Below are 26,660 nucleotides of genomic sequence, written 5' to 3' on the forward strand. Positions count from 1 at the left end.
CTTCTGGAAAATATGTAGCCTGGAGCGAGATGTAGCTGAACTTGATTTCTCTGATCTTGCTGTGTAATAGCTCTGCGGCCTGCGGAGGCTAATGATACTGTGGGTTCTGAGACTGAAGGAGCAGAGCGCCATGTCAGCTCTGCTCTCTAGGGAGCAGAGGCTCCCTTCAACTTACTGCAGCGCCGTGATGGCGAGCGGGGGTGGGGTGGGGGGGGGAGGTCCAGACCACCTGGCGAGCTCTCAGTGACTTCTCCTTTAATGCGCTTCTGTGTTGCCTTCTGCTCACACTCTTTTTTTTTATTTATTTTTTTTTATTTTTTTTTACATATTTTAAATTGTTTGAAGTATTAGAAATAGTAGTACATATGTCTCTTTTTTTCCCCCATTGACCTCCCCCCACCCTCCCCTTCCCCACAGTACATGCCTTTACCTGCCCCACCCCCCCAGTGTCTTTTATCCATTGGTTATGCTCATATGCATGCCTACAAGTCCTTCGGTTGATCCCTTACAGCTCCCCTCCCCCCCAAAACCTCCTCTGCCTTCCCACTGTAGTTTGACAGTCTGTTCAATGCTTCTTTGCTTCTGTATCTATTTTTCCCCCTTTTCTTTCCTTTAAAAAATCTTGCCTCTGCAGACTAGAAATAGACATATAATAACAAAAAATGTTTGAGTCCCAATTTCAATGTCCAACAGTTCTGATTCCCCGTTTCAGTGTCAAACAGTTCCTTATGTGTACATGTCAGCAATGATATCTGGATGGTGGGCACATGGTGGCAATGCAGGTCCAACCCTCTCTGGTTTGGTCCTAGGCAAGTGCTGTGTCGCACAGCTTCTGACTGCTAGCGTGGCAAGGCGTTGTCAGCGTCTCCCATCTCTGGACTGTTTCTCCTCTTGTCTTCATGGTTGGAGCAGACCTGTCAATTCCTCTCTGTTGCAGGAATCCACATGGTCTTGGAGTTGTTTTCTGAAAATATACAAATTCTGCTCACACTCTTGCCTGGCCTGGACTCGCCTCAGCTTTGTATACCTTTTCTCTACTGCCTAGTCATAGTCCGAGTCATCACGAAGGCACGTACCTGGCCCCGCTGGCCCATCGCGGCCTTTCCTCTGTCACCTTCCCTTCTCTCTTTTCTAGTTTGAATTGCTGAGAGGGTCGGATCTGATTGGCCCAGCTCATCTTTTCTTTCCTCCAACCACTTCATGGGTTGCTAGGAAACCCTGGTCAAGCTCCCTTCCCTGGTCCATTCCCAGGAGCCAGAGGGAAAGTGTGTGGTCCCTTGCTACCAAACCTGGCTCTCTCTCATGTGATCTTTGAGTTGGGCCTTTCTGGAGGTAGCTGTTGTGATCCACACACATAATCAGACATTATATGCCAGATAAAGTATATTGATAAACATGCTAAGAATTTTTCTGTTCCCATGTTACGCAAATGCGGAAACATTCTTGAGGCAAAGGGTTAAGGATAACTTTTGGTCCCAGAAACGATTTCTCCTCTTGATGCAAGGCAGACCTTGGGCGGAATGCAGCGAACTCTGGCTCCGTGAGTCAGGACTTCCACGGGTTCACATTTTTCATGAGCATGTCATTCAAGGAAATCCTGGCCATGGGGTCATGGAACAGGCCTCTCTGTTTACCCTTCTGCAGAAGTAAAAAATGTGAAGCATTTCATAATCCATCTGAAGATAAACTTGTACTTGAGGTCTGTTCTCCGGAGCTTTGGGGCGAATTTTCAGTGGAGCCTGTTTTCTAAATATTTTTACATTTTTGTGATAGCCTTTATCCCGAAAGCGAGGGTTCCAACTATTGGTTAAAGACATTCGAGAAACTAGAAGTTCCAGCTGACACTCCAAGACCACTTTCTTCATACTTAAGGATTATTTTTCACCCACGTCCTCACTGAGAGCGACAGTGCCTAAACCTGTAACCTATTCGCAATCCCACATGTACTTTTTTTAAAGCAGCCCTGGGGACATGGAGACAACTTAGGAAATCCATGTTTTTCTCACGTGCTGATGGATGGCTAATGAGAAAAGCACGTGTGGTTCATATTGTCTGTGTCTAGCTATTTCGTTTATTTCTGAAACATACAGTCCCTTTTTGGTAGTAATTCTAAAGTTCATTTGTTTTTTTCCCCTTTTATACCTGTTAGCCATATTTATTTATTCATCTACAAGTGTTTATTGTGCATATACAGTGTGTGAGAATTGTGATAGTTGCGGGGGGCTAAATGTCGGTAGTCGTGGAACTAAGAACAAAAACTAAGGGAGAGAGCAAGGTCCCTTGACTGTAATTCCGTCCCCTCCAGAACCCCCACCCCAACTCCCCTGGCCTCCTCTACGCGTAGCATTGAGATTTTATTGTCCAAGGTTCTTACTCTGTGTCAATTCTACGGCTGCCTGACGGTGCCTCCACCTGAGGGGTTATCAGCGTCCAATTTGGACAGACCAGAGTGGATGTAGACATCCCAGGTGTGATGCCTGGCAGTCTTTTCTCCTAATCAGAGACACCCTGTGCTCCCCCAAGCCTGCCCCACCCACCTTACCCTACCCCCATGCATACATAGCACCCCCACCCCAGTATTTCTCAAGCACCCCATCCCTCTACACCTCTTCCTGGTCCTTCTCAAACCTGGAGGAAGGGCTCACGTTAGGTGAAAGTGGCATAAAGGCAGGAACCCCCCTGGAAACTGGGAAGATCCCAGGCTCGTGGCCACCACACCCACTGCCCCAAGGTGTTTCTTCTCGTTTCACTGTCTGTTCATTCGAGCACCAGGCGAAGCGGGTGACTTGCATTTAGGAAAACATTGTCCAGATGCAAATAAGTCCCACCTCCCTCCCCTTCCTGTCCCTTGTCAGAGCCTGAAACCTGGGAAGTCATGTGAGGCCACGTGGCATAGCTGGTTAGAGACCGAGTGTGACACGGTCATGACGGCTCATTAGGTTTTATTCAAGAACAGCACTTCTGATTTCCGCTGATTTTGTTTGGAAATCCTGTATAGTCATCCCCAACCCCTGCTGGATCCGAGCCATGCTTGCTTTGTCTTGTTTGCCATCTACTCCTTGGTCCTAGCGCAGACGCGAGCACACAGTCAGGCAGCAGGAGAGGCCTCGCGTCCCCGGGCAGTGCTCATATAGCCCCGCAAGAGGTCTGGCGGGGTTTAAAGTTAATTGTAGCCCTAACCGGTTTGGCTCAGTGGATAGAGCATCGGCCTGCGGACTCAAGGGTCCCAGGTTCGATTCCGGTCAAGGACATGTACCTTGGTTGCGGGCACATCCCCAGTAGGGGGTGTGCAGGAGGCAGCTGATCGATGTTTCTCTCTCATCGATGTTTCTAACTCTCTATCCCTCTCCCTTCCTCTCTGTAAAAAATCAATAAATATATTTTTTTAAAAATAAATAAAGTGAATTGTAAGCACTCAGACACCCACTCTGAGCTTTTCTTTCCTCGGCAGTAACTTGTGAGAAATTACTTCAGTTATTGGCTGAAATGAAAGGACACGTTTAAAGGGAGTGGAAAATACGAGGATGTTTGAAGCTTGTTGGGAACAAACGGGAGTTCGGGGGAAATCCCAGGGGAGCATTCTCCCCTACTTGGTAACCCCAAGGCGTGGAAGAAACCTCCAGCCGTCCTAGTGCGGGAGTCATCGCCTTACTTCTCTGGATTACAGGCGGATCGCTATTTCTTAAGTTAACTCAGGTCAGGGATTTTGTGAACCATACTCTGTGGGGAGACATTTTTCCCCCCTTTCTTCTTACCCCTGGCCTTCAAAACATTCAAAAAAATTCCGTAAGTAAATGGACAGATGCCCTTCTGGAATTTATTTTTCAAATTGATGGGACAAATAGGGAAAATGCTTTCATACAACTTACCCCAATATTGAAAAAGTGAAAGGAACAGGAGAATTGAGATGAGGACATTTGGATATTTCCTGGTGTTTTTAAGGAAGAAATCAACAAGTCAGTCAGTAATCATCCATTATCTATATAAGCATGAGCACCAGGACCATTGCATTTGGAATAGAACCGTGAGGGAGACAGCCGTAATCGCAAGGAGTTCCATTCTCAGAACTAAATGTACCCTGCTGCTTACCAAGCACTTACTGCCTCCCCGGTCCGCCCATTGGCTCTGTGACATATTACGGCTATCCCTAGGGAGCTTTGTTTGAAAGGGTGCGTGTTACAGACCAGCTATTGCGTGTGAGTTAGAGTTGGGGTGGGGGGTTAGAGTGGAGGATGGTGCACATTAACCGTTGTACCTTTAAGATGCCTACTCTGCGTTAACCACTATCCTGAATTGCACTCAACTGTAATTTGCAAGAGGATTCCTTAGATCTTTGTGACATTTCTGGCGTGTGATAGCTTTTTAGAAGAGAAAAACCTAAGACCGTTTGTCAGTGTTGTGACTTGGGGGCATGTGAATTTTTAACGCACTAGACTATAAGGTATCATCAGTGCCTGCTGGTCCTTTATCATCAAGTTTAGAAACATCCACAACTTAAAACTGCCCTTATTTCAAAGAAACTTGATTCTTTGACAGACTTGCCGAACAGGTGGTCTTACAAACAGTAAATACTTTCATTATGAAAGTGAAAACACTGGCCCTTAGGTTACCTTTCAGCTGACATCCCAGAGTGCTGGAATGCTGGGCAGCGGAATAGTGTTAAGTGAAAAAAGCAGAATACAGACCACGTGGGAAACCTCCCTAGTTACATAGGACTCATCTACATGAAGTCAAGATAAAAATGGTTTTAGAGTCATGGAATTACGGGTAAAGTGTACAACTTCTATTTTTCATTTGCTTCGTATCATGTTAACCAAAACCAGAATGTTCTGACGTTTTCCTTTTTGCCAGTAAAGCAGACGTTCTGAGTGCCTTGCGGCAGGAGACACCAGCCTGGGGAGAAATACCTTCTTTTATTGCTTTTAGCAGTGAAGTAGCATTAAGGTTATGGAACACCTGTGAACAGAATTGTGTTTTTAAAGCATCGATGTTGACTTGGGAGACGTGAGTCTTGAGACAATGCTTATTACCCAATGGGCTTAGAAAGCCTGGTCTCCCTGAGCCTCATTTCCTCAGAAAGGAAAGATGGTGATGGGATTTGGGCATCGGGGCAAGGCCGATGCAAGCAGTATCAGTGAGGAGGAAATAGGCGTGCTGTCTTATTTGGGAGTAACATGAATGCCACTTGATACCGCCCCAAAGCACCGGTGGCGGTGTTGGTGGCTGTAGAGTGGTTGCTGCTACTGGAAAAACACCCACGGGCGACTGTCAGTGTCCTTCTGAGCACTGGACAGTGGGGTCATCTCTGGACAGGCAGCAGACAGCTCCTGGGCTGCATTCCCGCCATCTCGGTGTGCATTTCCCACAGGGCAGCTCATAGCTAAGAGAAGGAATACCTGGTGTCCACGCACAGCAGTGGTTTCGCGCAGCTCATTTATAAAACCTTTCTGAGCACACACACACACACTTTCCCATACCAATATTACATAGTTACAAAACATAAACTGCAAAGAGAAGTTCTCATGTTTTTCTTCCCACACCACCGTGGGCTGTGGTGTACATTCCAGGGAGATCGCCATCTGAAGAGGGGATGGTTCTAGAGCTACACATCCCTTTCCTTTTCCTTCCAGAGAACACCGGCAGCCATGGAACATGGTTCCTGCTGACTCCGTGTCTCTTGGGAACCTTAGAAAACAATAAATCAAAGTGCCTGCCCTGCACATTCTCGCTGAGGCTCGTCGAGGGTTGCCTTCGTTTACGTGGTTAGCTCCCTTAATCCACGAGGCTGTGAGATGGGTCACTGAGGAGGAAACAGGCACAGCTGGGCTCAGTAACTGGGCCCCGTCATGTGGTTAGTTAGGAGCGGAGCCCCAGATTCTGTGCTCTTAGCCACCATGTTTAAATCCCAGCACCTGGTCGGCAGTCACGTGATTCTCGATTTTAGATAAAATTGTGTGATTAAGCTTAAGTGACTCTACCAGGGGTCCTCAAACTACGGCCCGCGGGCCACATGTGACCCGCTGAGGACATTTATCCGGCCCGCCAGGTGCCGCTGCCTGTCCTGCTTAGCAGCCGACTCATCCCGGGCCCGCAGTGCGCATAGGAATGTGTTCATAGTTTTTTTTTTTAAACTATAGTCCGGCCCTCCCACGGTCTGAGGGACAGGGAACTGGCCCCTGTTTAAAAAGTTTGAGGACCCCTGCATCTAAGCCATCAGTACTGTATTTTGACTCATTGGGTCAAGACATACAGGTTTAGTGGGACATTATAGAGCCTCAGAGCTGGCAGGGAGCTAAAAGACTAGCTTACTGGTTCCTCATCTGTTGCTAAAAGACTAACTAACTAGCTCATTGGTTCCTGTTTCCAGCAAAAGCTGTTCTATTAGGAGGTGGGATAAATACTAAAGATCCTGAAAAGATGTGACTCAGGAAACTCCTTTCTGGTCTGGGTTTTAATTCTTTTAAGGAACTCTCATTATGATATAATATGGGAATGGTGTATTCATAACTTTTTTTGGTCTTTAAATACCTCATTCTACCTATAATTATTATTTTCCTAAGCGTGGAGCTGAAATTGCTTCATGATGAAAAGGCCGTGGTACTTGTGGGTGGGTGTGCCACGCCGAACTTTAGAACTACGGCAGAAATTAGAGGTTCCCAAGGTAATTGCTGTGATTACTGTTTTCTATTTGGCCCAGACAGGAGCTCTTGAAACACAATATTCTACTAATTTTTTAAATGTACAGTTTGCAAGGCAACAAGGAAATTACTGAGAGTATGTACTATTTCTTCCTCATTTTCTATGAAAGTTAACATCTTGTTGGGTCTCTTGCAATTGCTGAGGAAAAAGCAGACATTGACTGTGTTACAAGATAGTCTTTAAAAATTTTAACACTAAGCCAACCTTATGGTATTGTATAAGGGAATTACTTTAAAAGAAAGCAATTTTCTAATTATAACAGTCCCAGCTAGCAACTGCTTTTAAACATCTCTGTGTATCTCTCTAAACTTTACATTGCTGCATAATTCATATCTTTATAATATACTAGAGGCCTGGTACACAGGTAGGGTCCCTAGGCCTGGCCGGCGATCAGGGCTGATCTGCAAGGCGACCGGTGGGGCGATCAGGGGGACCCCCGCTGGCACCCACCTTAGCTGGCCTGGGGCCTGCAAGCTGGGGGCAACTCCTGTGTTGAGCGTCTGCCCCCTGGTGGTCAATGCGCGTCATAGCAACCGGTCGTTCCGCCATTCGGTCGATTTGCATATTGAGCTTTTATTATATAGGTTGTGCTTTTAAGTTCTAAAAGGTGTTTCATAGCATTTGCACATATATCACATAATAGATCCCTTGTAAACGGCCGTTCTTACCTTTCTAATTGCATATATAATTTTTAGGGATCATATTCTAAGCCCCCTATTTTTTTCCTGTTTTATTTTGCCAAATAACTGGGTCTAGGTTATTTCTAACTTTTTATGCTGTAAAACCTGCTGACGTGTTTTATAGTATCTCCTTTTTGTTTCTTGTTGAGGGAGTGAGTGGTGGTAGTTTTGACAGGAGCGAGAGGGATTACTGGGTGAAATGGAAGAGCAGTTTTGTGACTGGGACACAATTTGTCCTTTCTATGAATTGTGATGTTTCTCTGAAGTATCTCCATTCCTTGTTTTTATGACTTTTCCTGTTTTTCACAGCCATGGGAGGATAAAAAGACACTTCAGTATTATTTTAGTTGGAATTTAAACATCATCTGTGTGATTGAAATTATTTCAAACTGTTTTCAGTTTCTCGTATTGATGTCTTTTGTCCTTACTCTTCTAGATCTCTATACCAGCAAAGCAAGAATTCCACAAACTAATTACAGATGCCAACTTCTTCTGTTGTTTTTGTTGCAGTTGTGTTTTCCTCTTAGTTCTTCTATCTTGGCTTTGTTAAATATTGATTGAAGTAATTTCTCTTTATCCTGATGGTGTCTGTTGTTGACATTAGAAAATCATTAGGTCTCTTTAAGTGATATACCTAGTATGGTTTTTTAGGTTTAACTTTGTTAGATTTCTTTTTTATTTATTTATTTATTTTTAATATATTTTATTGATTTTTACAGACAGGAAGGGAGAGGGATAGAAAGTTAGAAACATCGATGAGAGAGAAACATCGATCAGCTGCCTCCTGCACACCCCCTACTGGGGATGTGCCCGCAACCAAGGTACATGCCCTTGACTGGAATCGAACCTGGGACCCTTTAGTCCGCAGGCCGACGCTCTATCCACTGAGCCAAACCAGCTAGAGCAGATTTCTTTTTTAAATACAGAGTTTCCTATATTGATGCACCAACATTGTTCTGCAGGTAGAAAAAAAAAAGTATTCTGATTTTAATTAATCATTTAAGTTATTTTCGTTGTGGCTTGTTGGGTTATAGATTGATACACATTTCCCCGAACTCTCCCAGTCTTTCCTATTCGCTGTGCGGTGGGGACCCAGAGGAGAGCTGTCGTTAGCATGTGGTGTGCTACACAGATTTGTCTCTGCCTCCCTTTCCTCCACAAGACTGCCAGCCTCTCTCTGAAACAGTTTTCTCCAGCTCACAGGATCGGAAATGCCACTGTAGTTCATCTCATTGTGTTTTTTAATAGTAAATTAGTCTTTTCAGCGATCATGTTTTTCATGGGAAGCGATTCTTCGTTTTCAGAAGTCTCCATGCAGATGTGTCGCTGGGGTTTCCTGGGTCTCCTCTGTGGAATGAAGTCTGTCTTTCTTAATAAAAGGCAGCACTTAATGCTGACCAGACCCGCAGGCAGCAGCTCTGAGGTTTCCTTTGGAGAACACACAGGAGGTCTAACCTCAACCGAGACACAGATGTCACCATCGGATCATGACTTGTATTCCTTTCCAACGTCTGTCCTCCGCAAACCGGGAGATGGGCCACCTCACCTGTACAGAGCTCAGCGCCGGGCATACTGGGCATGATAATGCGTGGAGGAAAGCGTGGTTGATAAATGGAGAGGCCATCGGGTGTGGCGGAAAGAACACAGACTTTGGAGTTAGACTTCTCGGGCTGAGAAGCCGGCTGAAATCCTTTACTCGTTTTCTGGCCCTGGGGACTTGTTCTGGCTCAGTTTCTTCACCTGCAAAAAAGCATTATTAGTGCTTGTTTATATGCTTGATAGAGTCTTTCGATAACAAAATTCGAGATGAACTTTTGGAAATGTGTCTTGGAGGACAGGATGTGACACAGGGATGCAGAAGTGGCTGGGATTAGAATGTGAGGCCAGAGCTGTGGTTGACCCTTTTTGCATAGGGATCGTATGTAAGATCCTTCCCTGGAGCCTTTCACTGTTGATGCACTGTGTCACTTTCAGGAAATTAAAATGTCTTCCATTTGAAACAAAACCTAACCTGCTAACAGGCTTAGTTGAAGCAGTACACATAATATCTCCAAGACAAAAAAATGTTTGATTTTCAGAAAATCAGAGCCAGGAGGAACTGCAGATTGGTCCAGTTTTCCAAACTTACAGATCAGGGAGCTGGGAACCTGCCAGGTCTGATGAGCAGAGTCGGATTGGGGTGCCTGGTGACCCCGATCAGTGAAGTCCTGGGGAGGGGTCAGAAGGCTGGCTCCACAAGGGGGAAAGGAACGGAGTACATAGGTGGCATCTTAGAAGGCTATTTGCTACCATCTGTCGGAGGTAGGGATATAAGAAACAGTCGTTGGGAATGAAGAAAGGCGTTCGCAGCAGGACGGTGCGATTTTGCAGGAGACGTGATAGAGCCCAGTCTTACAGGTTGAGCCTGGGTCTGTAAGATGGGTAAGGAAGTGGCGAAGACAATGCCAAAGGCAGGAGGTTGTTGAGAAAAGAGAATTCTAGCTCCTGGAATCAACACAAATAGAGCCACAACGGCCAGAAGGTGGCCCTGGGCGTGGGGCACCGTGAATTTGGATATAAGAGAAAGGTCAGAGGACATGCAGAAGGGAGTCTGGGAAGCGGCTGGGGTGAGGTGGGGACGGGCTCTATCAGCTCTGGGTGGGCTTTCAGTAGAGGGAAAGGCAGAGTAGGCAGGGGTGTGGAGGGAACATGGGAACAGCCCGGAGCTGGAGCCAGGCTCTGGCTGGGCAGCATCGGGTCCTGAAGGCGGGAGCTGTTGCGATGGCCTTCACCGTGCTGGGAGGGGGAATTGGCGGATTTAGTGGCTTGTTGGGCACAGAGGGTTAAGCAAGAGGAACGTGACCTCAGGTCCGGCCAAGCTTCCTGATCCATCCTCTGAGGTACTTGCATGGGTGTGGAGGAGACAGGCATATTTTTGGAGGAAGCCTGAAGTCTGGGGTGTGGTCCAGGGGGAGGAAGTGTATTGAGCCACAGAAATTCTTAAGAGAAGTTCTCCTTGTGAAATACCTAGCTCGTGGGCTCTTCCCGTTCCAGCCTTGTTCCTTTACCTGCCGTTCCCAGCACATCAGCAGAGTCACTATTTTGAAGCTAGGTCAGGACGAGTCACCACGTTCTTCCAAAACCCCGGAGGCTCTGTCTTCACGAACCATTGCCTTCAGAATTAAGCAAGCTCCTGTCCACGGCCTCTCCTCCCAGCATGACCTGGCCCCTGCCCATCTCTTTATCTTCCACGTGGCCACGTGCTCCAGGCACCTGGTCTCCTTGGTGCTTCTGAGCACCAAGCATCTCTCTTCTCGGGAATATCCGTGTGTACTTGCTTGCTTTCTGTCTCCCACTTTGAAGAAGGAAGGTGTCTTGTCTTCACCAGGTATCTCCGCAGCTAGTGTGGGCCTCGGCGTGTGGGTGCAGGAGATATCTGTGAATGGCCAGCCCCATCTGTGGGTGCTCCTCTCCACCCCGCACCGTCCTCGGCAGGGTCTAAACACTTGAGTGACCTCCTGTGGGCCAGGTTCATTTGCCTGATGTTACTGAGCCCCTGCTCCGGGCCTAGCGTGGTTCCTGCCCTCCAGATGTGCACACACCCGCCAGCAGTGCCTGCGAACGCAGGAAAGTGGACTCTTGTGGGTTACCGTTCTCTGTGGTGCCTTTCCTTTGCTTTGGGGAGTTTGATAGGTGGGTGGTGTTTTCATGCCTGGATGGAATCTGTCCTCAGAATGTTCAAGATGTGTTCCTGAAGGTGCCACATGGAATCTTTGCTGGGAAGTAAGTTCTCTATGGGGCCCAGACCATAGTAGTTCAGCATCTACAGACCTTTGCTGTCTTTAGGTTAAATTCCACCCCATGCAACCATGCAGCCATAGGTAGCGCAGATGTTTCTGATTGAACTTGTGTGGACACAGGAGACCCTGAGTCTGAAGGACCCTTTGTAGAGTCTAAAATAGCTCAACCGGCTTAAAACCCGAATTTGTGGAGGACACGTTAACTTTCCATTTTTGGTTTCATTATGCAAATCAAAAAATTTTTAGGTGATCATTTCCCCTTGTGTAGCAGCCGCATTCAGTTCACATTCATCTTGAAATTAACAAGCGATAACATCTTCACTTCCTCTCCTGTGAGCTGCCGCTGCCTGTCTGCAGCCCGTCCATGCTGCCCCTTTGAGACCGAGCCTCCGGTGATGCTGGGCTGCATAGCTGTCCCGCGGGTCGCTTCCCAGCACCCCATGCCCACTTCAGCTTCGCAAATTAACAGGGGCTCTGCTCTCAGCATTGAACTGAACCCTGCAAAAATAAAAAGAGAGAGCAGGAAGGAGTAGGCCGGGCCCCTTTAGAAGTGGGGGGAGTTTTGAGAAAAGGATTTCAGCAGAAAGGTCAGCAATTGAAAAGCTCCCAGGCGGGGACACACTGGATGGGTTCAGAAAAACTGTGGGTGTGGATTAGACTTGAGTGGTGGAGAGTGTGGGAACAGAGGGCAGAGGGCAGCGGGCTGGACCCCAGGGGGCCTGGCAGGCAGCAGTGAGGACCTGGATTTTATTCTAGTAACAATGAATCCATTCACCCTTTCTTCCTCTTGTTTGTGTGTGTGTGTGTGTGTGTGTGTGTGTGTGTGTGTGTGTTCCTTTCATTAAATTCAGCAAATTCTTACTGAGCATCTTCTATGCAGAGAAAGAATCACACAGTGTTAATCCTTTGAGAGCTTCTGGTTTGTGGAATGGGGCAGAGACAGAGCTACGCAGACCTAAAAGATACGGCAAGTGTGGGTAAAGCCCCGGGCTGGCAGGGATTAATATTTTATGAATAACTTCTTCTTTCATCGATCTTATCAAGAGCAGTACAGGTCTCCCACTTAGTATTCTAGTGAAGGTTCTGTTGTTGTCCTGCTGCAGCAGGTGGAGAGGGGCCATGCCGCTGGCGAAGCAGAGGTAGATGCAGTGTTTGGTGTGCACACTTAGGCCAGTGCGTGGCAGGGTCGTGTTCTGTATGTGCCAGGCACAGCTGCTACTATGAATACGCAAGCGAGTGATACAAAATCCAAGTTTGCTGATCCTCAGAGCAAGTACTTGCATGGTTAGCCCGAGCCCTCCTCTCCTCTTGGTTGAGGTCGTGGTCATAGTTCCCTGTCATTCTCTCTTCTGGCACCTTTATTCACGATGCTCTTTCTTACCACATTGGGTTGTTCTCTGGGCTTATTTCTGATTTACATTATAATTATACACTTAGACGCTGTCATTTGTGGGGCCTTACGGTAGATAAATAAATAATGTATTGATTTGGCTGTGAGGCTGCGTGAGAACTTGTCTCTGTCTCCCGCTTAGAGAATGTGAATTAGGCACCTAACCGCTCCAATCACAAGGTAGCATGACTACTCAGCAAGCCAAAGGCCGAAGCAGCTAGTGTCTGAACCAAAACGAGGCCAAAGTTCTCTGCCCTTCGTTTCCCCCATTAAAAGGATCACACAGCCGAAACCGGTTTGGCTCAGTGGATAGAGCGTCGGCCTGCGGACTGAAGGGTCCCGGGTTCGATTCCGGTCAAGGGCATGTACCTTGGTTGCGGGCACATCCCCAGTGGGAGGTGTGCAGGAGGCAGCTGATCGATGTTTCTCTCTCATCAATGTTTCTAACTCTCTATCCCTCTCCCTTCCTCTCTGTAAAATATCAATAAAATATATTTAAAAAAAAAAAAAAGGATCACACAGAGGTGAGCATTTGCCTTGTGGTGACTTGGGGACAAATGTAGCTTTTAAGTTTCAAAATTTTGAACTTAACCTCTTTGAGTGCAACTATCTTATATACTAAAAGCATAATATGCTAATTAGACCAGACAGCCAAACGACCTTCTGGACGTCATTCTGGATGAAGCTGGTGGCAGGGAGCTGAGGCAAAGACGGTTAGGGGCAATCAGGTAGGCAGGCACTGAGTAGTTAGGGGCAATCAGGTAGGCAGGCAGAGTGGTTAGGGGTGATCAGGCAGGCAGGCAGGAGAGCGGTTAGGAGCCAGCGGTCCCAGATTGTGAGAGGGATGTCAGACTGCCAGTTTAGGCCCGATCCCGCAGATATCCCTGCTGGATCGGGCCTAAACGGTAGTTGGACATCCCCTGAGGGGTCCTGGATTGAGAGAGGGTGCAGGCCGGGCTGAGGCCCCCCCCATCCTCCACCCCCTGTACACAAATTTCGTGCACCGGGCCTCTAGTAAAGGAATAAAATAGAAACACTCCCTTTTTTCCCAAGTGAGTGAAAATTCTTCTCATTGAAGAAATCCCTTTGCTGGCAGGAGTACTTGTTCTGGAGACGTTTGCTGTGACTGCTGCCGGGGTTTTAGGGGTTCCTCTCTCAGGAGCCCCTTCGGAGGGAGGGTAACGCTAGCCAGCAGGTTTTGAGCACCTGCTCTGCACAAGGCTTTCTGTCAGCCTCCTCCAGGTCCATTGATACATTGAATGCTCAGCATCCCTGGAGGGTAGGTGAGATGTCTGTCCACCTCGGCGTGTATCTGAGAAATTCTGCGGTGTTATTTTATTGTCATCCATTGTTTCCTTTCTCTAAGTATATGCATAAGATCTAGCTCCTAACATTCATGCTTATTTTAAAAAATCACATCTACCCAGAATAAGAGCAGCTTTTTCCACTTGAGTATATTGAAGAGGAGGTGCCATAGACTTAGTAATTCTAATATTGAACATTTTAATGAATAATAACAATAGGATTGCCACTACCTCTTCAATGTAAGTATTATGTCTCAATAAAATGTTTTTTAAGCAGTTGTTGAATACCAATCTTAAGGTACAAAACTAACTTAAAATGTATAAATTCTGTCTATGCTATTGAATAATTTATACATGCATTTACACTTTGGCTGTGCAAAAACATTAGCGGAAGAATTATAGACAGCCACGTTTTTTAAGTTCAGAACTTTATTTTATTCACCCATTTTCAAGCCAAGTCTTACTTTGCATACTTTCTGTTTTGTGGAGCTGAGAATACTAAGGAATTCATTTCGTCAGTCATTTGTTAACTTCATTTCCTGAGCGTTTTTGAGCATCAGCCATCTGCTAGGCGCTGGAAATGGCATTCAGCCTTGCACAGGTTACACAGGTGGAAGGAGATCAGTACCGTCAAAGTAAACAAGTCAGGAGCAGGCTCTCTGGGGCGTGGTCATGTTCCTTCCCGCAGAAAAGCGTGAAGTATGTGGGAGAGTAGCCAGGGGGGCTGAGGGTGTGCGCTGCTCCAGGGTGCCCAGAAGGCCTCTGGGTGGAAGGGGCTCTGCATCTGAGGCTGCGTGAGAAGACAGCCTGGCATCTAAGTAGCTTCGGGAAGAGCTCCAGGCAGAGCAGTCAGCGAGTGCAAATGCCCTGGGTGGGAGCAAGGTGGCGGGACTCCTGTGGATCTCTGAGAACGTCGTAGTCCCCTCAGACTCCGAAGGAATTTTTCATCCTGGTGTCGGCTTGTGTCATTCTCATTCATTCTTGCTCTCTCTCCTGCTTGTATCATTTTCCTGAATCCTTCTGGTTGCCAGCTCTCACATCATGCTTCTGTCCGGGTCGTTTCTCTGGTACCCTCTCTCCCAACACCTGTGTCATCTTCGTGTGTTCAGATGACCAAACTTGTGAGGTCTGTGCATGAAATAGAAGCCAGAAGTCTGCCCTGGCCGGGTGGCTCAGTTGGTTGAGACATTGTCCCTTACACCCAGGTTGCAGGTTCGAGCCCTGGTGGGGGTGTGTAAGGGAGGCAGCCGATCGAGGTCTCTCTCATGCCTCCCTCTCCCTCCCTCTCTCTCTAAAATCAAGTTTTTACAAAAGGTCAGAAGTCTCCCTGTCAAAGCTGGAAGCGCCCTTCTAGGTTAACTCCCCTGCTCTTCAGTCCCGGAGAGAAGGTGACATCGCTGTACTGCAAGGTTTTAAATAGGGATAGTGTTATTCTGTTATTAGAGCTGAGCATATTCTCCTGGAGATGAGTTGTTATTTCATCCTTCTTCTCTCGCTCTCTCTCACTTTCTCTCTCAGCCTTTTGAGTTCTTCGCCTCCAGATTCTGCTTAGAAAAGCAGGCAGGGGTAACATACCCGGGATGGGCTGAGAGATCGGATAATGTTGCAGCCCCTGTTCCCCACCTCTTCTCTCAGCTGCTATTGAAGGTGACATCTGCTGGCCCTGCAGGTGTGGCTCCTCAGGCAGTTGAAGGAATGGCGCTCTGGTGCACATTTAGGCGTGTTGTTTCTGGAGGCTGGAAGGCGTCCTGAGTGATTGAGTGACAGTGTCCCTGGGCGCTCTTAAACCCGCAGCCCTCACAAGTGCCTTTTCCTTGGCTGCTTCTGCCAGGGGCCCAATACTGGAGTGTGAAAAGAGCCTGTCACCCGGACTTAACTGTGATGGAGCTGTCAAACTCGATGCTTTTAATAACTTTTCAAAGTAAGTGTGGCCCTAGCCGGTTTGGCTCAGTGGGTAGAGCGTTGGTCTGAGGACCAAAGGGTCTCCGATTCGATTCCAGTCAAGGGAAGGTACCTTGGTTGCAGGCTTCTCCCCAGTCTGGGCCCTGGTCGGGGTGCATGCAGGAGCCAACCAATTCATGTATTTCTCTCACATCGATGTTTCTCTCTGTCTTTCCCTCTCTCTCTTTCACTCTCCCTTTAAAAAAAAAAAAAGTAAGTGTGAACTTGACACCCTATTAGTTCATAGATGAGTTGGTAAAAATTCAACATAAATTCTGAGGCTTTTCCCAGGGGAAAATAGAAGGGTAGCAGATAGCTGGTCTCCTAGAAGGTCACGGCTGAAATCTTCCCCAGCCCTTGGCTCATTTGGAGTCAGGAACGCTAGGTGTGCATGGGCATCGATGCCCACCCATGAACTCCCCTTAGACCCACCCCCAAGTGGCCGTCACTCCCAGGAGCTGAACTGACGGGTTATTCTCTTCCTAAGCAGACCTTGTTTCCTCTCTCAAAAGGAGCTGAGGGGTGTTAAGCGGCCAGGGGAAACGTGGGCGTGCCTTCTGGAATGCAGAGGTGCCCTGATTGACATGGCAGGGGTGGGCACTGATTCTCTGACTTGGTCTGTAACCCGTGGCAGGCTGCTTCACTTCTCTAAGGTCCGGGCTTTCATCCAATAAAAAAAAAAAAGTGATGGCAATAACGCGTCTATAAAAAATAAATGGTGACCACTAGGATTCTTTTTTTAAATTGATTTTATTTCAAAGAGGAAGGGAGAGGGAGAGAGAGATAGAAACATCAATGATGAGAATCATTGATCGGCTGCCTCCTGCACACCCCACACTGGGGATCGAGCCCACAACCCAAGCATATGCTCTGACCATGAATTGAACCGTGATCCCCTGGTTCATAGGTCGACGCTCAACCACTGAACCACACCAGCCGGGCTAGGATTGCTTTTTAAATGACCTGGCCATCGCTTAAATCAGCACGTATTTGCATTTCCTTCTTTCCCTCACACACTCCTGCAACCTGCATGTCTTGTCATTTTCTAACCCGGACTCGTCTCTTTAAGCTGGGGGTGGTCCCCTCTTCTGAGGAGACTCCCTTCGTGCCTGTGCCTTGCAGATGCCGTTGGCACGCAGGACCAGGTCGTGGCTAGACGAGGTTCAGGGTCAATCCCAGCTCTGCCACGCTGGGCAAGTCAGGCTTCGTAAGCCTCCGCTTCCTCATCTCAGCGCGGGGGGGGGCTGTGAGTGAGAAACCCCATAAAGGCATGCTCCGTGCTGTGGCTTTTTCAGTAAACAATTTTAAAACCAAACGGGTATTGTGTCTTAAACTTCTTTAGTGCTAAAAGCGATCCTCGAGTTTAAAGTGCTGTGAAAAGCTCTTGGGGCACTCTTGTTAACACACCCGGAGTATTTTCTTTCTGGCTGAAGTGGCCATCGGGTGATAAGATGTGTTTTGTTCTCGGGTCTGTGTCATTCATTTGTTAAGCTTTGCCTTTCTCCCTTCCGGCTGAGGCAGGCCGGTGTTAGGGTGTCTTAGGTGCCTGTATTTGCTCTCCTGAGCACCGCTTAGAGTGATAACCGACCAGCAACCACATTGTCCACCGCCCTCGACACTGAGCTTTGTGGAAGGACCGTGCATTTCAAATGCCTCCTTATTAATAAATATGTCCGCTTGCTGTTGCTATGGTACTCGGCAAAACAAATGTAGTTACGAATGAGGTTTTATTTTTTAACTCGCCAAGTTTTTCAACATCTTTTCCCCCTGTGTTTTCTCTAACAGGCGCTAGACCAAGATAGAACAGCTTTACAGAAGGTGAAGAAGTCTGTGAAAGCCATCTATAATTCTGGTCAAGGTAAGTACTCATCAAAGCAGATAACATGGATTCTAGGCAAGGTCTGTTGTTTATAAGATGCTGCGGTTATAGAAATCTTGATCCAAATGGAAAAAGCAGTAGGTTAAAGAAGTGCTGTTTTTTTCTCTCGCTTTTTTTTTTTCTCAGTCCAACCCTGCTACCGTTTCCAAAGGAAAAGGAAAAACATGTGTTGCCGTGGGTTATATTATACATTTAAAAACTTAGTAGATGGTGGATCCCTTCAAAAGTTACATAAACGCCTAACCACCCTACTGTATGCCTGAAAGTAATATAATACTGACTGTCAACTGTAATAAAACATGTGTTAAATACTTAATGAAATTATAGGTAATTTTGCCACAAGTGACATAGGAGATATTTAAAATCTCTGTGTCAATCTATAAACCAGTGGCCTCAATTACACCTGAGGATCTTTTCTCTCTGGAGTATACCTTCCACATTTGAAAGTCTATGGCCACACTACCCTGAACGCATCTGATCCTGGAAGCTAAGCAGGCTCGGGCCTGATTAGTACTTGGATGGGAGAAAATCAGTGAAAGTTGGAGAGGGGAAGGGGTGAGGGGGGCCGTTAGATGGAGCCCTGGACGCACCTCCGGCTACTCTTGCCTTGTGGCCGAGGGCATGCCAGGTAAGCTGTGTACTGAATGTTTTCACTTCGGGCCAGTGACTGTCGCCTTGAAGATAAAAGCGTGTTGTCAGTGGCTAAGAAGGAAACCAAATTAAGATAAGCTGTGGGGACCAGGGAAATGCATTGTGGGTTCCAGCGCCCCAGGGAAGGAAAGGCTGGGAACAGAAAATGAGTTTCCAGGTCTCTTCCCTCACATAACAGAACTTGAAGGGAGGGCAGCAGGGTCTGATGGGAAGGGCACCGGCTTGGGGGGGGGGTGGGGGCGGGGGACGCACAGGGAGGTTGGCATCCTTGCCCTGCCCCAGGCGGTCACTTCCCTTTTTGAACATCCATTTTCTCCCTGTAAAACGGGGATCGCGGCATTATTACAAGGTTGTTGAAGGGACTTAATGAGCTCCTATCTGCAAAGAGCCTGCCACCTCATGGGAGTGCCGTAAGTGCCATACACTTACATTGCATATAAGTTTTATATTTTATTTATGCTGTGTTCATAATCATCATGAGATCATAGTGCTGGAAGGAACATGGAGAGAGGCAGAGCTCGGCCCCCGGCTGCTTTACGGCCCTGCGCTCCTTCGCGGGCTGGGAATCCCACCTCCTGAACTGGAAGCATCGTCTCTGGAGCCCCGAGGCCTGTGACGCTCTAATCTTACTGTTCACACTTCTGACACCTGGTTCCTTGGTACCTCCCTCTAATTTCTTATGTCCAGTGAAACACTAACTTCTAATTAAGGTAGATAAATGGTAGTTGTCTCCTTACGTAGCGACCAAGTGTTGTTTTAAGGCTTGGCCTGAATTAAACGCCCAGTTTATAACTCCTGTCTTCGCTGCGTTGTGTGACTCCCACAGCGTGGCAGGCCCTCATGGGCACCCGCTGTCAGCGAGGCGGCAGGTGGGTAACTGCGAGGCGGCACAGGGGCCTCTGAGGTGCTGGCCTGGTTCTGTTTCTTGATTTGGGGGTGATTACATGGTTATGTCTACTTTTTGATCATTCATCAAATGCTACACTTAGGGTTTACATACCTTTTCATATGTATGTGTGTCTATTATGCACTACGAAAAGTATATTTAAAATTTATTTACAAGTTGGTTCATCAAAGCATTTGGGAAAACAGAAAATAAACGGGGGATTTGCTAAATACACAAGTATATTATAAATAGGATACTATACAGCCTTTTAAAAAAAAAGAAACTAAGGCAATGTAGACGTGAGTTTGAATCCTTGCTTTGTCACCACTTGTTAAAGTCAAGTAAATTATTCCCTAAATCTTAAACTGCCTCACCACAGAGTGAGAAAATAATAACTGACTTGCAGAATATTATCTGGACAAAATGAGGAGGTATTTAAGGCCTCTGATGAACTGCCGACCTGCCTGCTGCATAGTAGGTGCTTATGAACACCTGGTGATGGGGAATGGGAGCGGAAGCAATGGCATGGCCCCTCTGTATTAATCAGGCATTCCACAAATGGCATGGGCCACTCTGATGTTATTTTTTTTTTTTCAAATTTTTATTAAGGTATTATATGTGTACATATCTTATCATTGCCCCCCACCCCCACCCCACTCCCATATATGCCCTCACCCCCCAATGTTTTGCATCCGTTGGTTACTCTTATATACATGCATATAAGTCCTTCAGTTGATCTCTTATTTCCCCCACCTCTCCCTAACCTTACCACTGTAATTTGACAGTCTGTTTGATGCTTTACTGCCTCTGTAACTATCTTTTTGTTCATCAGTTTATAATGTTTTTCATTATCCCCAAATGAGTGGGATCATGTGGTATTTTTCTTTCATTGACTGGCTTATTTCACTTAGCATAATGTTCTCTAATTCCATCCAAGTGCCTACAAATGGTAGTAATTCCTTCTTTTTTACGGCAGCATAGTATTCCATTGTGTAGATGTACCATAGTTTTCTGATCCAGTCATCTGCTGATGGGCATTTAGGCTGTTTCCAAATCTTAGCTATTGTAAATTGTGCTGCTATGAACATAGGGGTGCATATATCCTTTCTGATTGGTGTTTCTGGTTTCTTAGGATATATTCCTAGGAGTGGGATTACTGGGTCAAATGGGAGTTCCATTTTCAGTTTTTTGAGGAAACTCCATACTGTTCTCCACAGTGGCTGCACCAGTCTGCATTCCCACCAGCAGTGCACGAGGGTTCCTTTTTCTCCGCATCCTCGCCAACACTTGTCGTTTGTTGATTTGTTGATGATAGCCATTCTGACAGGTGTGAGATGGTATCGCATTGTTGTTTTGATTTGCATCTCTCGGATAATTAGTGACTTTGAGCATGTTTTCATGTGTCTCTTGGCCTTCCTTCTGTCTTCTTTCGAAAAGCTTCTATTTAGGTCCGTTGCCCATTTTTTTATTGGATCATTTATCTTCCTTTTATTAAGTTGTATAAGCTGCCTGTAGATGTTGGAAATTAAACCTTTATCAGTGATACCATTTGCAAATATGTTCTCCCATACAGTGGGGTTTCTTGTTGTTTTGTTGATGCTTTCTTTTGCTGTGCAAAAGCTTTTTATTTTGATGTAGTCCCATTTGTTTATTTTCTGTTTGGCTTCCATTACCCTAGGGGCAGTATCACTGAAAAAGTTCTTTTGGCATATGTCTGAGATTTTGCTGCCTGTGGATTCCTCTAATATTTTTATGGTTTCCCGTCTTATATTTAAGTCCTGTACCCATTTTGAGTTTATTTTTGTGTATGGTGTAAGTTGGTGATCTAGTTTCATTTTTTTGCATGTATCTGTCCAATTTTCCCAACACCATTTATTAAAGAGACTGTCTTGACTCCATTGTATGCTCATGCCTCCTTTGTCAAATATTAAATGCGCATATTGGTTTGGGTCGATATCTGGATTCTCTATTCTGTTCCATTGATCTATATGTCTGTTCTTGTGCCAGTACCAGGCTGTTTTGATGACAGTGGCTTTGTAATACAGCTTGAAATCTGGTATTGAGATCCCTCCTACTTTATTCTTCTTTCTCAGGATTGCTGTGGCTATTCGGGGTCTTTTTTTATTCCAGATGAATTTTTGGAGAGTTCTTTCTAGGTCTGTGAAATACGCCGTTGGTATTTTAATGGGGAGTGCATTGAATCTATAGATTGCTTTGGGTAGTATGGACATTTTAATGATGTTGATTCTACCAATCCATGAACATGGTATGTTCTTCCATCTGTTTACATCTTCCTCTATCTCTTTTTTCAGTGTCCTGTAGTTTTTCCGCATATAGGTCTTTTACCTCCTTGGTTAGGTTTATTCCTAAGTATCTTAATTTTTTTGGTGCGATGGAAAATGGGATTGCTTTTTTAGTCTCTCTTTCTGTAAGTTCATTGTTGGTGTATAGAAATGCCATAGATTTCTTGGTGTTAATTTTGTATCCTGCTACATTGCCGAATTCATTTATTAAGTCTGTTAGTTTTTTGATGGAGTCTTTCGGGTTTTTTATGTACAATATCATGTCATCTGCAAATAAGGACAGCTTTACTTCTTCTTTTCCAATTTGGATGCCTTTTATTTCTTTTTCTTGTCTAATTGCAGTGGCTAATACTTCCAGTACTATGTCAAACAGGAGTGGTGAGAGTGGGCATCCCTGTCTTGTTCCTGTTCTTAGGGGAAATGGTTTTAGTTTTTGCCCATTGAGTATGATGTTAGCTGTGGGTTTATCATATATAGCTTTTATGATGTTGAGGTATGATCCTTCTATTCCCACCTTGTTGAGAGTTTTTATCAAGAAAGGGTGTTGGATTTTGTCAAATGCTTTTTCTGCATCAATTGATATGACTATGTGATTTTTATCTCTCAATTTGTTTATGTGATGTATCACATTTATTGATTTGCGGATATTGAACCATCCTTGCATTCCTGGGATAAATCCTACTTGGTCATGGTGTATGATCTTTCTGATGTACTGCTGGATCCTATTTGCTAGAATTTTATTGAGGATTTTGGCATCTACATTCATGAGGGATATTGGCCTGTAATTCTCCTTCATTGTGTTGTCTTTATCTGGTTTTTGTATTAGGGTGATGCTGGCTTCATAGAAGGAGCTGGGAAGTGTTCCTTCCTCTTGAATTTTTTGGAATAGTCTGAGGAGGATAGGTTTTAGTTCTTCCTTGAATGTTTGGTAGAACTCTCCTGTGAAGCCGTCTGGCCCCGGGCTTTTGTTTGCCGGAAGCTCTTTGATGACTGCTTCAATTTCTTCCATAGTTACTGGCATGTTGAGCTGTTTAGATTCTTCCTGATTGAGTTTTGGAAGGTTATATTTTTCTAGGAATATGTCCATTTCCTCCAGGTTGTCCAGTTTGTTGGAATAGAGTTGTTCGTAGTATTTTTTAACAATCCTTTGTATTTCGGCGGGATCTGTTGTTATTTCACCTCTTTCATTTCTGATCTTGTTTATTTGGGTCCTCTCCCTTTGCTTCTTGGTGAGCCTGGCTAGAGGTTCATCAATCTTGTTTATCCTTTCAAAGAACCAGCTCTTGGTTTTGTTGATCTTTTGTATTGTTTCTTTGGTCTCTATGTCGTTTATCTGTGCTCTGATCTTTATTATTTCCTTCCTTCTGCTTACACTGGGCTTTTCTTGTTGCTCTTTTTCTAACTCTTTGAGTTGTTGGGTTAGGTAATTTATTACCCCTGTTTCTTGTTTTTTGCAGTAGGCTTGTAGAGCTATGAACTTCCCTCTCAAGACTGCTTTCGCTGTGTCCCATAGATTTTGGATTGTAGTGTTTTCATTGTCATTTGTTGTCATGATGTTTTTTATTTCTTCTTTGATCTCTCTGGTAACCCAGTCATGGTTTAATAGCATGCTGTTTAGTCTCCATGTGTTTGATTTCTTTGGGTTGTTTTTATTGTAGTTGATTTCCAGTTTTATGCCACTGTGGTCTGAGAAGATGCTTGATATGATTTCTATCTTCTTGAATTTGAAGAGACTTTGCCTATGTCCCAACATATGGTCTATCTTTGAAAATGACCCATGTGCGCTTGAGAAGAATGTATATTCTGTGGCTTTGGGGTGAAATGTTCTGAAGATGTCAATTAATTCCATCTGGTCTAGTGAGTCATTTAGGATTGATGTTTCTTTGCTGATGTTTTGTTTAGAGGATTTGTCCAATGGTGATAGTGGGGTATTAAAGTCTCCTACTATGATTGTATTGCTGTCAATGTCTCCCTTAATATCCTCCAGGAGTTTTTTTATGTATTTGGGTGCTCCTGTATTGGGTGCATATATGTTTACCAGAGTTATTTCTTCTTGTTGGATTGCTCCCTTTAGTATTATGAAATGGCCTTCCTTATCTCTTGTTATGTCCTTCAGTTTGAGATCTAATTTGTCAGAAATAAGTATTGCTACCCCAGCTTTTTTTTCAGTTCCATTTGCCTGGAAAACCTTTTTCCATCCCTTCACCCTCAGTCTGTGTGCGTCTTTTTTTCTGAGGTGGGTTTCTTGTAGACAGCAGATATATGGGTCGTGTTTTCTTATCCAATCTGTTACCCTATGTCTTTTGATTGGGGCATTTAATCCATTTACATTTAAAGTTATTATTGATAGGTACTTATTTGTCGCCATTCCTATTCTTTACCCCTGTGTTACTTCTTCGCTTCCTGTTTCTTTCTTTCTTTTTTTTTTTTTTACAGTAGACCCTTTAGCATTTCTTGCATTGCTGGTTTGGTGGTAATAAATTCCCTTAGTCCTTTTTTGTCTGTGAAGCTCCTGATTTCACCTTCAATTTTGATTGACAGCCTTGCTGGGTACAGTATTCTTGGATTCAGCCCCTTCCTTTGCATGACTTCGTATATTTCATTCCATTCCCTTCTGGCCTGATGAGTTTCTGTTGAGAAATCAGTTGCTAGTCTGATGGGGGTTCCTTTGTATGTAACTTTCTGTCTCTCTCTTGCTGCTTTTAAGATTCTTACTTTGTCGTTGGTGTTTGCCAATTTAATTATAATGTGCCTTGGCGTCGGTCTTTTGGGGTTAATTTTGCTTGGGACTCTGTGAGCTTCTTGGATTTGTGTGGGTTTTTTCTTCCCTATATCTGGGAAATTTTCTGTCATTATTTCTTCAAAGAGGTTTTCTATTCCTTGCTCAGCTTCCTTTCCTTCTGGAACCCCTATTATGCGGATGTTGTTTTGTTTCGTGTTGTCCCAAAGTTCCCTTAGACTCTCCTCCTGCCTTTTAATTTTTTTTTCTAGAAGTTGCTTTTCTTGGGTATTTTTTTCCATCTTGTCTTCTAGCTCACTGATGCGGTCCTCTGCTTCTTCTAGTCTACTCTTGATGCTTTCTATTGAGTTCTTTACAGCAGCGATGTCATTTTTCATTTCTTCTTGGTTCTTCTTCATTTCCTCTTGGTTCTTGCTCATATTGTCGAATTTGTCTTCCATTCTTTTCAGCCACCTTATGACCATTTCTCTGAATTCTTTTTCTGGAAGGTTGCTTGCCTCCATTTCGTTTACTTCCTTTTCTGGTGATGCCTGCTTTTCTTTCATATGCGGGCTGCTTCTTTGTCTCCCCATGGTCTCTCTTCTCTGGGTGTCTGGTTATGTAGTTCTCTCTCTCCTGGGTTGATTTAAAGGCACAAAATACAGCACTACCAGGTACAACTCACAAGGCACTGAACAGGAATGTATTCACGATATTAATAACCTCCAATAAAGGTGACCACCAGAGAAAGGCAAATTAGGTGATAGGAGAGAAAGAAGAAGAGGAAAAAAGAAAGAAAGAAAGAAAAAAAGAAAAAAGGAGTGTGAAAATGAAATTGGGAAAAGGGAAAGTAAAGAGAAAAAAAAAGTAAGAGAGACAAGAAAGTGACTAAGAGAGAAAGGGGAACAGACTATATATATTGGGGATAAAACTCCAATAGAACAATCACTAATCCCAGCAAATGCCAGCAACAAGTGCCTGGGGATTAATACAAACTACAACACCAACTAATATGGATTGAGGCAAGGGAAAGCTGAAGCACAAAACAAACAAAAAAATAAACAAAAGAAGAATAAGCAAAACAATCTCACAAAAACAGCATAAAAATTGGATATAATCTACATTCAAGCAAACAACAACAAAAGGACAGAGAGAAGGACAAGTTTATGGATAGCTCAGACAGCGAAGGGAGAGGTGTATGTGGACTTGGAGCAGGGGATTAGAGATTAGATATGTAAGTAGGGTGAAATTTTAACAAGGGGTAAACAGAAAGAATAGGGAAAATCTAAAGCAGTAAAAGGGTAAGACAAACAGGACACTGAAAAGGGGGAGGTTAGGAAGAGAGTGATGGCCTAAAGGTAGAGTTGAGATAGAGTAAAACGATGCTAAAGGAAAGATAAAAAATAGAATGTAGAACCCTAATCCCAAAATAAAATGAAGAGAAAATAAAATGATACTTTAAAAAAAAAAAAAAGATAAAATAGCAGTAGTAATAATACGGATTGAAAATAAAAATGTAATCATTAAAAAGGTAAAATCAAGTGATGAAAAAAGAAAAAAAAGTTTCTTGATTAAAAGATGCAAAAAATGAAAATAAAAAAAATAAAAAAAATAAAAAAATAAAAGGTAAAAATAAAATGTGAAGTAGTGAAGGTCATTCACTTCCTCTGTTTTTCTGTTTGGCACGCCTGTTTCTCAGTCCAGACAGTATTGCAGTTCCCTGAGATCCACTGCTCTTCGGTTTGTAAGCCAGTCCTGATTTTAAGCAGGCGGTGTGTCTTAATTTCTCGTATTCCTTTATTTTTGATTACGCAAGAGTCAATTTGTGATTCAGCCCCTGGGTGGCAGTGTTTCTGGATTGACTTCTGGGTCTATCTATGGCCTCTCTAGGCAGTGTTAGAGCCTTCTTTCCCTGTGGCACTCGCCACCGGCCTGTGGGCGTGGTCTGCCTCAGAGCTGACTCTCTGATGGTCACTCCCCGCTCCGATCCCCAGGTTCCAGAAAAACAACTTTCCCCTGCAGTCTCCCAGGGTGTCCCCAACTGGGTGATCCTATGTATTGGGCTTAGTAATCAGAAGCAAGGATTTGAAGAGGAAAAAGCCCAGTTGTGCGTACTCCGGGACTGCGAGTAAACCCAGGCACAAAGGGAGCGCACGGGCTGCGCGTAAGTCTGGACTGCCTGAAATTCTTAGGGTGTCCCTGCACTTCAGATCAAAATGGGTTGCTTTTTAGAGTGCCCTTCTCTTAGCAGCTCTGAGGACCCCTTTCCACAATCACAGATCACGCCAGCCCCTACAGCCACGGATTTTTCTAGGCACAGACTTCCCTGGTCCTCCAGCTCCCGCAAAACGCGCGTTCCTCTCTCCCGCCGGGACCAGAGACCTCACCTTATCCCAGGCGAAATCTGACCTTTCCGTGGTGGAGTGTAG

At 45.0% G+C, this 26,660-nt stretch overlaps 1 protein-coding gene across 2 annotated transcripts in view; it reads left to right on the plus strand.

Annotated features, from left to right (window-relative positions):
- The window catches only part of ASAP1 (ArfGAP with SH3 domain, ankyrin repeat and PH domain 1), a 234,518-nt gene that overhangs the window by 131,076 nt on the left and 76,782 nt on the right, over positions 1-26,660 (plus strand). For both annotated transcript variants that reach the window (XM_080646797.1, XM_080646798.1), the window contains one exon: positions 17,579-17,651. In XM_080646797.1, the coding sequence (XP_080502923.1) occupies positions 17,579-17,651 (73 nt within the window). The remainder of the gene's footprint in view (positions 1-17,578; positions 17,652-26,660) is intronic.

The sequence above is a fragment of the Plecotus auritus genome, assembly GCF_963455305.1.
Source record: "Plecotus auritus genome assembly, chromosome: 11".
NCBI lineage: Eukaryota > Metazoa > Chordata > Mammalia > Chiroptera > Vespertilionidae > Plecotus > Plecotus auritus.